The 11,843-nt window shown below is 33.9% G+C and overlaps 1 protein-coding gene across 1 annotated transcript; it reads right to left on the bottom strand.

Moving 5' to 3' along the window:
- Nucleotides 1-3,026: 3,026 nt before the first annotated feature.
- On the bottom strand, nucleotides 3,027-7,148 carry LOC116019439 (glycerol-3-phosphate acyltransferase 5-like). Its single transcript, XM_031259621.1, has 3 exons — nucleotides 6,371-7,148; nucleotides 4,904-5,408; nucleotides 3,027-3,581 (listed from the first exon to the last, which is right to left on the bottom strand). The coding sequence occupies exons 1-3, from the start codon at nucleotides 6,911-6,913 to the stop codon at nucleotides 3,118-3,120; spliced, it is 1,512 nt and encodes a 503-aa protein (XP_031115481.1). The 5' UTR covers nucleotides 6,914-7,148; the 3' UTR covers nucleotides 3,027-3,117.
- Between the last annotated feature and the right edge of the window lie 4,695 nt (nucleotides 7,149-11,843).

The raw sequence follows: 11,843 nt of genomic DNA, 5'->3' as shown, positions 1-11,843 counted from the left end.
CTTAATCTCTTCATCCAATTTTTCTCTAACAATGTTTAATAATGGATTGGTTACTGTCACAAAAATTTCAAAAGAAACAAACACTCTGAACTATTTTATTCAACTTTTTGTTTCGGGCTGCACATGCTAGAATTCTGGCAGAAAGCCTTGTGTGCCTCAATTGACTCATTAGCCTAACGTAACCTTTTTGGGAAGGAATAATAAACTTACTAAACTATCATAGGTTGCTTAGGCCGTGCCTTATTGGAGACAAAGTTATTAGATAAATGTCTTTGTTTTTAGTCTTATGCATTGTTAGTTGATTCTGTGAGGCTTGTTTGGCCGGCCTTTGTTGCAGCTGATGTGTAGAGAAAGGTATAATTAGCTCAAAATGTTCTTTTCTAATTTAGACAATTTTGATGAATGAATTTTAAGTTACATATTAAACCTAACGACATATGAAGGAAAATCATATCCTTCTTTGTGTGGCGTCAATCCTAGTTCTTGCCACTCAAACACCAGGTGTATGTGTGACGAACTCCGGCCTTCAACCCCCACCCTCCAAAAGATTTTCAACCAAGCACGACATTTCATAGCACAAACATCACTTTTGAATAATAGAATTTTGCAAACTTTGGACTAAATTTTCATGACAATAATCTTCAACAAATTAAATCCTTTCAATCCTAGCGCCGCAAGCGTAACTGTAGCCAAAGATTTCATATCAACTTAATTATTTGACTCTTACCCCAATATACTTCAATCTTAATAGTGAGGAAAGAATAAAGTTAGTTTTATGTTAGGTTATACTTTTTGTTGTTGTTGTTGTTGTTGTTATTAAACTCATTGATCCATGCGAAAACAATATCATTTTTGTGAGAAATTTGTTATTATTTTCGCTGCTAGTTAAAATTTCTTATTGTTTCGATAGAATTTTTTTTTTTCACCATGGATGCCAAAAAACTTCATTTCCAAGCAATCATGGTTAAAAGAGAACTTAATTGAAGAAATATGGAATCGGTTTGGTGGAGATGACAAAATAAATAATTAAATATATTTGAAATAATGTAGATAAAATAAGATTTATTGATAAAAGATACTCCCTCCGTCTCATTTTACCTGTCTTACTTTCCTTTTTAATCCGTCCCAAAATTCTGTCCACTTTCTTAAAATAAACACTACTAACTCTATGTTTTTCCCAAATTACCCTTGTGGCTATATAAACAATTAGAATGCTTTTTTACTTTATTGAAAAATGTGTACCTTTCTTCTTTTCCACATTTTACTTTTTCAAACAACTACTCTGCATCTCTTTCATCGTGTATTCTGTAAACCCATTTCAAACTTCCTCTTACTTTTCTTTTTTGTTTTTCAAACTCAAATCTCTTTGCTCTCATCTCCTTCAACAAGATTAGTAAATATTCATAGACACAATATATACTCCGTAGTCAATAGCAAGATTCTTTTAGTGGCAAGAAAAAAGAATTTTTTTTTCATCGGTGAGGCGACGGTGCTCAGTTGCGCCACAGAGGGAATTTTGCTAAAGATCTATACAGCTTCCATATCATTGATCTAGATCTATGTCCATTTCCATGGCGGATTCCTACTTATCTAGTTCTGTGAAGTAGTGTATCACCATTATTTTCATTTTTTCAACTCTCTTTTCAGAAACTTTCCATTTTGTTTCCAAAAAAATGGAAAGAAAGAAACTTCCCATTTCTTGCTTGCGGACTTTGCATTTTGAGATTTGGTTTTTTACAGAATCACAGATTCATAGACAAGAAGAAACATGCTAGGACGGAAGTGGGTGTGCAGTGGTGTTTTAGCAAGAAGGTTAAAATTGGAAAGTGATGTCCTTTTCTATTGTTTCATAAAACTGCGTGTTAAAAGTAAAGTGGACAAACAAATCGGGACTGAGAGAGTAATAAATTTTTAATGTAGTGTGAAAGTATGACCAATTTTGAAAGTGAGAGAGTATTATTACATAGATATAGAGAAAATAGTAAATGAATTATAAATTTGGTGATGTGAAAGTATGACTAACTTTTAAAAGTCATCAATAGAATATTGTAGGGATAAATTAAAGATAGCAATGGTCACAACGTAAAGCATGTGAGAATAGTGAGAACACGAGATTGAAAAGGAGATACTAGTTAACTAGTAGCCTGCACCATTTTGACCCACAATTGTATATTGGGTGAAATAAAAGATTATAACTTTGCAACAAATTGTTCTTAAAAAATAGCATTTTATGTGGCTATTTTGTGTTATAAATATTAATGAGGTCCATTCTCAATTTGAGTCTCGTTAAAGTAGATTTGGATTCTCCTAAGTGTGATGAAGAAATCGATATATATATATATATATATATATATTGTACGCTGGAAAAAAAAGATAATAGGTGAATGTGAAATTGAGACTCAGAGTAGACTCATTTGAAATGGAAAATAAATGTGGAGAGACTTAGAGTGGAAGTATTGAAGACTTTGTCTAACATATATTGAAAATTGAAAGTGGATTATATATATTCACAAAGAAATTAGTCGTCTTCAAATACATTATTCAACACTTCCAGTGTTAAAAATAAAAGAAAACAAAAATCATGGAAGTTTTACGTAAATTTAAAGGGTTACACTTGTGTGAGACCGTCTCACGGATCCTTATTCGTGAGACGGGTCGGGTCGGATTAAAGCACCATGCAAATGTCATACTTATATGTGCAAATCTCACACTTATATGCTCAAATATAACACTAATCAAAAATACAATTTTTTGTTACTTATAAGAGAAAAAGTAATACATTTTTCATAATAAATAATGTTAACAACTACCTCTCACTTATAAGGGCAAATATAATACTTTTGAGGAAAAATGTAATACTTTTAAATCGAAATGTAAAAGTATTGTATTTTCCCTTAAAAGTATTACATTTGCCCTAATAAGTAACAAAAATTTTATTTTCTGATTAGTATTACATTTGAGCATATAAGTATATGACATTTGACATATAAGTGTTACATTTGCATCTTGACCCGATCCGTCTCACGGTGAGACGGTTTCACACAAGTTTTTGCCAAATTTAAATAAAAAAGAAGAATAAAATTAAAAATTACCAGACGACCAAGAATTAATACTTTATTATTCTTTCATAATCTGTTTTCTTGCATTATATATATAAGCTTTGAAAATGCCCACCACCTTCTTCAACATCGTTACGAGTTCCCCCATATCATCGGCGCCGGAACTGTGAGTCACCGTTCCATCGTTTCCGGCGAGAACCCGGTACTTGTCCTTCCTCGTAAAGTTTGTGCACTCGAACCCTAACGTTGCCGCCAATATCCTCTGCACATAATTGGCGACTTCTTGGGGAGTTTTTCCCGACGCGCAGGTTGCCTCGGCCGGCAACTGGTTCAAGAATGTAACCTCGTAAATGGGTCTAGGGTTCATGAAGAAGAAAACCGGGTCCATGGCTTTCCAACCTCTAGCGGTTGTGGCATGGAAAAACCCGACTCTGTAGTTCATGGCCACCGGGACGATCCGGTCGGTTAGTTCTGCGAAGAGGGCGCTGAACCGGAGGAGAAACGGTTCTCTGCATGTTGTACCTGTAACAATATTTTCATATAGTATAATATTATTGAAGTATTTGTGTGATGCAAATATATAACTCAATTAATAAATGATTTAGAGAGATTTGGCTTTAACTGATTATCTATGTATAAATACTCTACACCATCTAAGTATTAAAAACAGGATTGGTAGGATAATTCCAATCAAATTGGTCAGATTGATGACTTGGTAAAAAAGGTTATTACAAGTTCGTCTCACAACCAGTGGTTTATTGGCCTCCTTAGTTTGAACTAGTTAACTATGGATAATCTGGTTTATCTCCTTGTGCACACTCACTCACGGGAAGCGGCTGTGAGCTTCCCTCGTCACTCAAAAAAGATAAGTGTTAGATAAAGAATCATAAAATGGGCGGGATTTACCATGTACACACTCTTAGATAGTGAGTGCGACTTTCCCTTATCACTCAAAAAAGAGAAGTGTTAGACAAAATGGACGGGTTTTCTCTATACACACTCTTGAGTAATAACTGTGGATTTCTCTCGTCACTCAAAAAAGAGAAGTGTTTGACAAAATGAACGATGTTTACGCTATGTACACTCTTTGGGTAGTGGCGGGATTTCCTCATCACTCAAAAAAGAAGTTTTAGACAAAACAGACAAGATTTGCCCATGACACCCTCAAGTACTGGTTGTGAGTCTTTCAAAAGAAAAAAGTGTTAAACAAAACACACAATATTTATCCTATGTACCCTCTTGAGTATTGATCGCGGGATTCCTAGTGACTAAAAAAAAAAGTGTTAGACAAAAGGATTAACCTTTCTAGACAAATTTACTATTCCAAAGACAACATCTATGGAGATATCAGCTATGATTAGAGAAGAGAGATAGACCGATCATTCTAAGTTTATGTTAGTATACATTTACATAAAAGTTAATTCCATTTTTGATCCTAGATTTATAGGTGGCATTCCACTTTTAGTCATTTTTTAAAAAACATCCACTTTTGGTCCTAGTATTATTGTGGCATGACCATTTTTGGTCCTTCGTCAAGAAAATCATTGAAATGCCGTTAAATACAATGACATTTTGATCCTTTTTATACAAAATATGTTGACCCGCTATATTTTTTATGTTTATTTTTTTAAACAAAATCAAAATTGAATACTGAAATGCTCTTGTTTTAGACGAAATTTAAACTGTTTTGTTGATGGAGGATCGAAAATAGTTATGCCACAATAATACTAGGATCAAAAGTGGATGTTTAGAAAAAAAGGACTAAAAGTGGAATGTCACATATAAATCTAGGATAAAAAGGGAATTAACTCTTTACATAATTAATTAATTACATTTAACAGTACCTTCTGGGCACACGACAAGATCTCCGTTTTGGAGCTCGCGTTTGATTTTCGCCGCATCTATATCGCGATTTCTCGTCAAACGGACGGTGGGGATCGGAGAAAGGATCTCGGAGAACCGCGAGATGGAGTAGGTGACCGCCGGGATTCTCCGTCGGAGGACGGAGGAGAGGACGACGGGGTCAAGCAATGAGCGGTGGGTGCAGACGAAGAGCACTCCGGCGGAGTTGGTGGTGGAGACCGGCGGCGGCGGGTTGCCTTTCACAATAACTTTGCCGCCGAAATAGGATGCGAGATACGGAACGGTCCATATGGGTAGCGTTAAGCCCACGGCCATCCGAACGGCGGCGAGCAGGATCCCTACCGGAATCCATAGAAGGATTAGAAGCGCCGTGGACGGCGTCGGACGCTTTGCTAGGCGGCCGTCGTGGAAGATCACCGGCGAAGGCTTTATTAGCCCGCATTCTTGGTTTTCGCCACTATCGAATGGTGGTAGACGCAGTTGTTGCTGTTCACAAAGATATTAATTAACAAAATTTTAGTACTTACATTATCTATGTAACAAAATTAGCTAGCCAAAACTCCAACCTAAACTTTAATTTTATGTCTCATCTAGTTTGTACTCAAGTCATTATAACTATTTTTCATTATAACTATTTTTTATTTAAAATTGGAGTCGAATATAACTTTGAACTCCACTCGACTCAACTTCTTTTTACCCCTAAATGAAAATTGGAGATTTTTTCACTTTACCCACAATTATGAGACTATATATTTTCATATTTGGTCTCACATTTTTTAAATATTTGTCACATTTGGTCATTTCGGGGTTAATTTCAGTCCAAATTTCAGACAAGTGACTTATCTTTAAGGGTAAACTTGTCATTTCCAATATCCTCCTTGAGAAGTAGTAATATAAAATGACAATTTTGACATTTAAGATAAGTCATTGATGACAAAAAATGTGACAAGCTAAGGATTCAAAAATCAATATGAAAAAATAGTAATCAATGGCTATATGAGATTTTTTCAGTTGGTCCCAGGACTTTTGAATCTTTGGCACATGCATTTGGTCATTTTGGCCTAATTTTCAAGCACATATACTAGTCGCTTAAAATTATCATTTTCAATCCATTCTCGGATAAGTAATAATAGAAAATGATGATTTCATCTTTAAGATAAGTCATCAGTGACCAAAATGTGACAATAATTCAAAAAGCGTAAAACCAAACTTAAAAAAATTAGAGCAAAAATCACTTATTTTGAAGGACAAAATTGTCATTTCCAAACGCCTCCATGAGAAGTAATAATGGAGCATGACAATTTTGTCTTTAAGATATTGTAACAATAATTAAAAAAATTGTAAAACCAAACATGAAAAAGATTAATAAGTAATAACCAAATATAAAAAATCATCTTATTATCTTGAGACCAAAAGTGAAAAAAAACTCTTAAAAATGGCTTTATTACCTGGGTGGAAAACCCGGAGAAAAATCTTCCAAGTAGTACAAAAGCAGGAGGGTTATTGTCACCAATCAAACAAGAAACCCGGCGACTAACGGAATCAAAATCCTCTTTCAAGAAACCGGTGGCGAACCCAAACCGGTTAACGGAAAGTTCGGTCCCGAAAACATCATCGGCTCTCAAATGTTCCTTAACAAACGTCTCCACCATGATTCTCGGCGTCTTCGTGACCACAATCCTCTTCTCGTACGAGCTGAAAACCCTCCAAGCTTCCATGTCAACATCGTCCAGGTAAAACTTGGGCAGGACCGCCCTCGCCACGGCCTCGATCTCCGACATCCTCACCCCGGCCGACGCGACGAAAACCGACAACCTTAGTCCGAGGTTTCCCCTGTCGAAAAACTCCAGCGCTCTGATGGCCGGCCAGAGCATGAGCAGCAGGGCGAAACGGAGAAGACCGGAGGCCTCGAAGGCGACCAGCATGAAGTAGGAGAAGGGGTCTGGGCTCTTCAGGAGAGTGCCTTCTAGCTCGGAAACTACGGACTCCATTAGAGGAGCTTCCAAGTTTTTAATTTCTGGGTTTTCCGAATTGGAGTTGGAGGCAGGGAGGGAGGGTAGTAATGGATGAAGATGATTTGTAGATATGGTTGGGGTACTGAAAATGGGGTTATAAGAGATGAAATAGTGGAAAGATGAAGGTAGATTGACTCTCCTCTAATCAAAGATGAGTCTGTTTATCCGTTTACAACTACCAGTTCATGTCGCAAGAAAGCCTCCTCCCTCGTACAAGTTTTTTTTTTTTTTGTCCACAATGTCTAAATTTCCCTGGCTCAACAAGATGGTGAAGAAATAAATCATGATGATTAAGATGTCTCTCAGGTTGGAGAACTAATAATGCCTGGTTTTCACAGTGTTGGCCAGATAGAGTCGGTAAAGGGGTCATGTCTAGTACCTCGTGGCTGGGGATTGTTGGGTGGAGGCGGAGGACAGTAAAGCCCATTAAGAGCCAAGTCCAACACTCAACTTGTGCCGAACAAATTTTGGACCTTCACTACTAACTATAACTTTTGGCGTGAGTGATAAGCGCTTGATCCTAACAAGTGCTATCAGAGCTATGTCACGAGTTTGATTGGTGCTAGGATGGAGAATTGTTGGGCAGGACCAGTAAAGGAGTTATGTCTAGTAGCTCGTGGTGGTTGAATTGGGGGATTGTTGGACGGAAGCCGGTGAAAATAATAAAGAAATAAGTTGCGTCTTTGCTACTAGTATAAGCATTGTGCCCCTGGATGGATAATACCGAATTTAGCTTTAAGATTGTATCAGATTTAGCCCTAAGATTGTACGTCCATGATGCTCAAAGTTTAGGACAACGAAGCCAACTATGGGGTCAGTCTAGGAGGGAGTGTGCACGGAAAGTATGGGTCGGGTCAACATGTGAGGTTGGAAGTCAACTAATAGCATTACATACATTACAACTGCTACAAGTGTTACGAGTACCTACTTCGTTCAAAAAATGTCCGGATCAAGTGGTGCGTCATTAAAGAAGTCATTAACACTCATTTGTGTATATATGATCCCGATCCTTATCTTGTAGGGCATTTGTTTACAACTACTGGTTCATGTAGGTATAAGTTTTATTTTTAATGGCCCACAAAGTTGAAATTTCCTCACCCCAAGAGTTCACCCCGCCTTAATAGAATGTGTGACTCAATGACCTCGACCTTGTGTCCTTACCCACAACCTACCACCTAAAAATCAATCAATCTACTAACTCGTGCAATTTACTTTTATTTTTTATTTGATGGCATTTTGGTTTGATATTACTTATTTATTTTTAATTTACTTGTAAACCAAAGATCATAAATTCATAATAGAAGCCAATAACCTTGTGATTTAGTGACACGAAGTGACTCTCCTATTTGGGAGGTCATGAGTTTGAGCCCTAGTGGGACGATATTCAGTAGTACTAAGAAAAACAAAAAAAAAAAAATCATAATAGAAATTTCAGTTGGTTCTAAACTTCTATTCACACCAACCAAATAATAAAATGTAAAATTTTACTTTATCCCAACATTATTCCACCCTTATGAGATTGTAGTAATTATTTTCGTCCTAAATTCCTTAATCGCAATCAAACGTGGTAAATAACTTAAAATCATTTTTTTAATAAATTTATTGGTTGGCAATAATATAATGAACTTCTTTTTCTTTTATGTCGCATGCCTTAATAGCGAAGTATATTTGAAGCTTTCTTAGTACATTCCAAAATTCCTTCCTAATTTCAGAGTAGGTTGGAAATGTAACAATGTTTGCAATAACCTCCGATCCTTTTGAAAATTTGCAAGAAATTTCTAAAAGAAAAAATAGGTGAGAAACTATGTGACATTATTAAATTTTTGTAAGTTATGGTCGCCCAACCATTCTTTTGAAACTTTTCTTTTATGAAAAATATAATTGAAATTGCCTAGCTCCATCATATTTTAATATTCAATTTCAAAATTTGTTTTAGCATTTAAAATATGATTTTGATGTTATTGATCCAAAGCCAGCCCTGAGGGCGAGCAAGATGGGCACCCGCCCTGGTCCCAACGTTGGGAGGGGCCCCTAGCTTGATTTTTTATTTTTTGATGAAGTTAAAAAAATTGTATATGTAAAGATTTGAATTCAAGACTTCAAAATTGTTTATTAATTTTAAATTCACTTGACAATTGCAACTATGTGATATACTTATCTCAGTTAATAGATATATATTAGCTAACGTTGAATTAATTTATAATTAAACTTAATATAGGGTTCAAAGTTTGAATGACCATTACTCCAAGACTAATCTATAAAATTTTTTTTAATAAAAATATTATATGTATACAAAAACTCAAAATTATAATTTAATTATTTGCAATTAATCCATACAATCCTTTAACTTCATATAAGGACCCTTGTTTTTATTTTGCCCCAAGCCTATAAAATGATAGGACAAACCCTTTATTGATTGTGTTTTTTTAGTATTACTGGCTATGTTACAAAATAGTATTCCATGACCTCCCATGTGTATAGTAGTGTATGACTGTCTGGGTTTAAGCATAGATAGTTCACCTGAGATTATTAAAATCTTTTCATAGATGAACCATTATTTTAAGTTTAGAAAAGACCTCACAACAATTATGTTGTTAATGTGAGAAATTATAAATCGGGGAATGTTCCTTGGAAAATTAAATTAGTTATACGGTTAATGTGACACTAGTTCCGTTGGAATCTACTTTGCCTAAAGAGTTTATTTATAATGAAACTTTGTTTCAACCAACTTGTTTGAGAGTATACTTGGCGATTACATATCACATTACTACTTGATTGTTTTAAGCATTAATTTTTTGAAGTCTAAAACATTAAGATACTTAAGTAATTATCTAGCGATTTAATAGTTAATTTTGATTTTTTTTTGAAAAATAGTTAATTTTGATTAATTGAGGAGTAGTATAACATCTTTGATTAGGTAAAATCATATGAAATTGGTTGTCCAAATCACATAAAGTTTTGGACATATAAATTGTGCATGATTAATTATACGTAATATAATGAAATTTAACGTGCATGCAATTTTGTTATATTTATATATAATTAATATAGAGTTTATTACCGAAATGGTCCCTCAACTATTGCGAAATTACCAATTTGGTCCCCGACAATTTTTTGTATCCAGTTAAGTCTCTTGACTTTGAAAATTTTAACAAATTTGGTCCTCCGTTTATTTTGTTGTTAAACATCCGTTAAATCGGGACCAAATTTGTAATTTTGCTATAGTCAAGGGACCAAATTGGTAATTAACTTTTCACTTAAATGGTCCCTTGACTATAGTAAAATTACCAATTTGGTCCCTTGATTATAGTAAAATTACCAATTTAGTCCCGATTTTAACTGATGTTTAACGGAAAAAATAAACGGAGGACCAAATTGGTTAAAATTTTTAAAGTCGAGGGACTTAGTTGGGTACGAAAAATGTCAAGGACCAATTTGGTAATTTCGCAATAGTCGAGGGACTATTTCGGTAATAAACTCTAGGATAAAATATTGTGCTAGGATCATAATTTAACACATAGGTACGTAATTATGTATTAGAACGTAATTTAATTTGACAATTTTATCATTGAGGATATAAAAAACAAAGTTATTTACTCTATGGTTTTTTAAAATAAGTTATCTATCATAAATACTTTTAATGATGTAAACTTTTAATCAAATTTCTTAATTTACCCACCTAGATTAAAAAACGAGTATGGTTTATTAAGTTTTATCATAAGGGTTAATTAAGTCTAATTGAATTAAAACTCCAGCCTACATGCAAATTTTATGTAACGAGCTTATTCTACCTATTTGATAATTGTTACATCAATTTAATTGAATTAAAACTTGGAATAAGGGTCAAATATGTCATCTAACTACACAGCAAATTGCCAAAATCTTGTGGTCTAGTGACACCAAGTTGCACTCTCATATAGGAGGTTGTGGATTCGAGCCTTAGAGGAGGCGATATTGACTCTTTGTGCTTTTTAAAAAAACTACACAGCAAATTACAATTGGGCCATTAAACTCAAAAAACTACAATTAGGTCCCCGAATCATGCAAAATAATGCAATTCAACCTAAAATGACATGTTGACCTAGTAACATGCTGACGTGGCAGTTATCAAATTTTAAAATATTTTTATTTTATTTTAACAAATTTAAATTAAATAATTATTTACAATTAAACAATTAAAAAAAACACTCGCCTTCTCACCAATTACTTGCACTGGATAGGTGGACGACTGCGATTTGTTCTCATTCCTACTCATTTCGGTAATTAATTCTTTGATTTAATAAGAGAGGAAATGCTGCATGTGATTATCGAAATGACCCCTTGACTATAGTAAAATTATCAATTTGATACCGAGTAAGCTAATGTCTGATGACTAAACAAATAGATGACCAAATTAATTAAGATTTTTAAAGTTAAGGACTTAATTAGGCAAAAATAAAATAGTCAAGAACCAAATTGGTCATTTTGCTATAGTCAAGGAACAATTTCAGTAATTAACACCTTTTTTAATACACTATGCTATAAGGGTTGTACTATACAATATTTTGGTCAAAAATATCCATACCGTTATAAGACCTGTTATCTTTTCCAACTATTGCTGTCATACACATACATCCACCATATATTTTCTTATCTTCTTCAATGGTAATAATATATAGACATTATATGCTGGAATACTATATATATAAGTTATTTCCTAAAATATAAATATCTAATTTATAAAAATAGTTTACATTGTTATAATAATAATAATAATAATAATATAAATATCTAAAATCTAAATAAGTCTAAGATTTTAATATCAAGTACTAATATTGAGCATTGATATATATATATATATATATATATATATATATATATATATATATATATATATATATATATATATATATATATATATATATAT

This window comes from Ipomoea triloba, chromosome 5 (assembly GCF_003576645.1).
Source record: "Ipomoea triloba cultivar NCNSP0323 chromosome 5, ASM357664v1".
Lineage (NCBI taxonomy): Eukaryota > Viridiplantae > Streptophyta > Magnoliopsida > Solanales > Convolvulaceae > Ipomoea > Ipomoea triloba.
This window is presented reverse-complemented; position numbering and strand designations above follow the sequence as displayed.

Excerpts from the sequence above, each read along its gene's own strand:
- LOC116019439 (XM_031259621.1), bottom strand. The coding sequence starts at position 6,913 with ATGGAGTCCGTAGTTTCCGAGCTAGAAGGCACTCTCCTGAAGAGCCCA. Across the intron at positions 5,409-6,370 it reads TCTCCGGGTTTTCCACCCAG|CAACAACTGCGTCTACCACC; the intron begins GTAATAAAGCCA and ends CTTTGTGAACAG. Across the intron at positions 3,582-4,903 it reads TCTTGTCGTGTGCCCAGAAG|GTACAACATGCAGAGAACCG; the intron begins GTACTGTTAAAT and ends ATATTGTTACAG.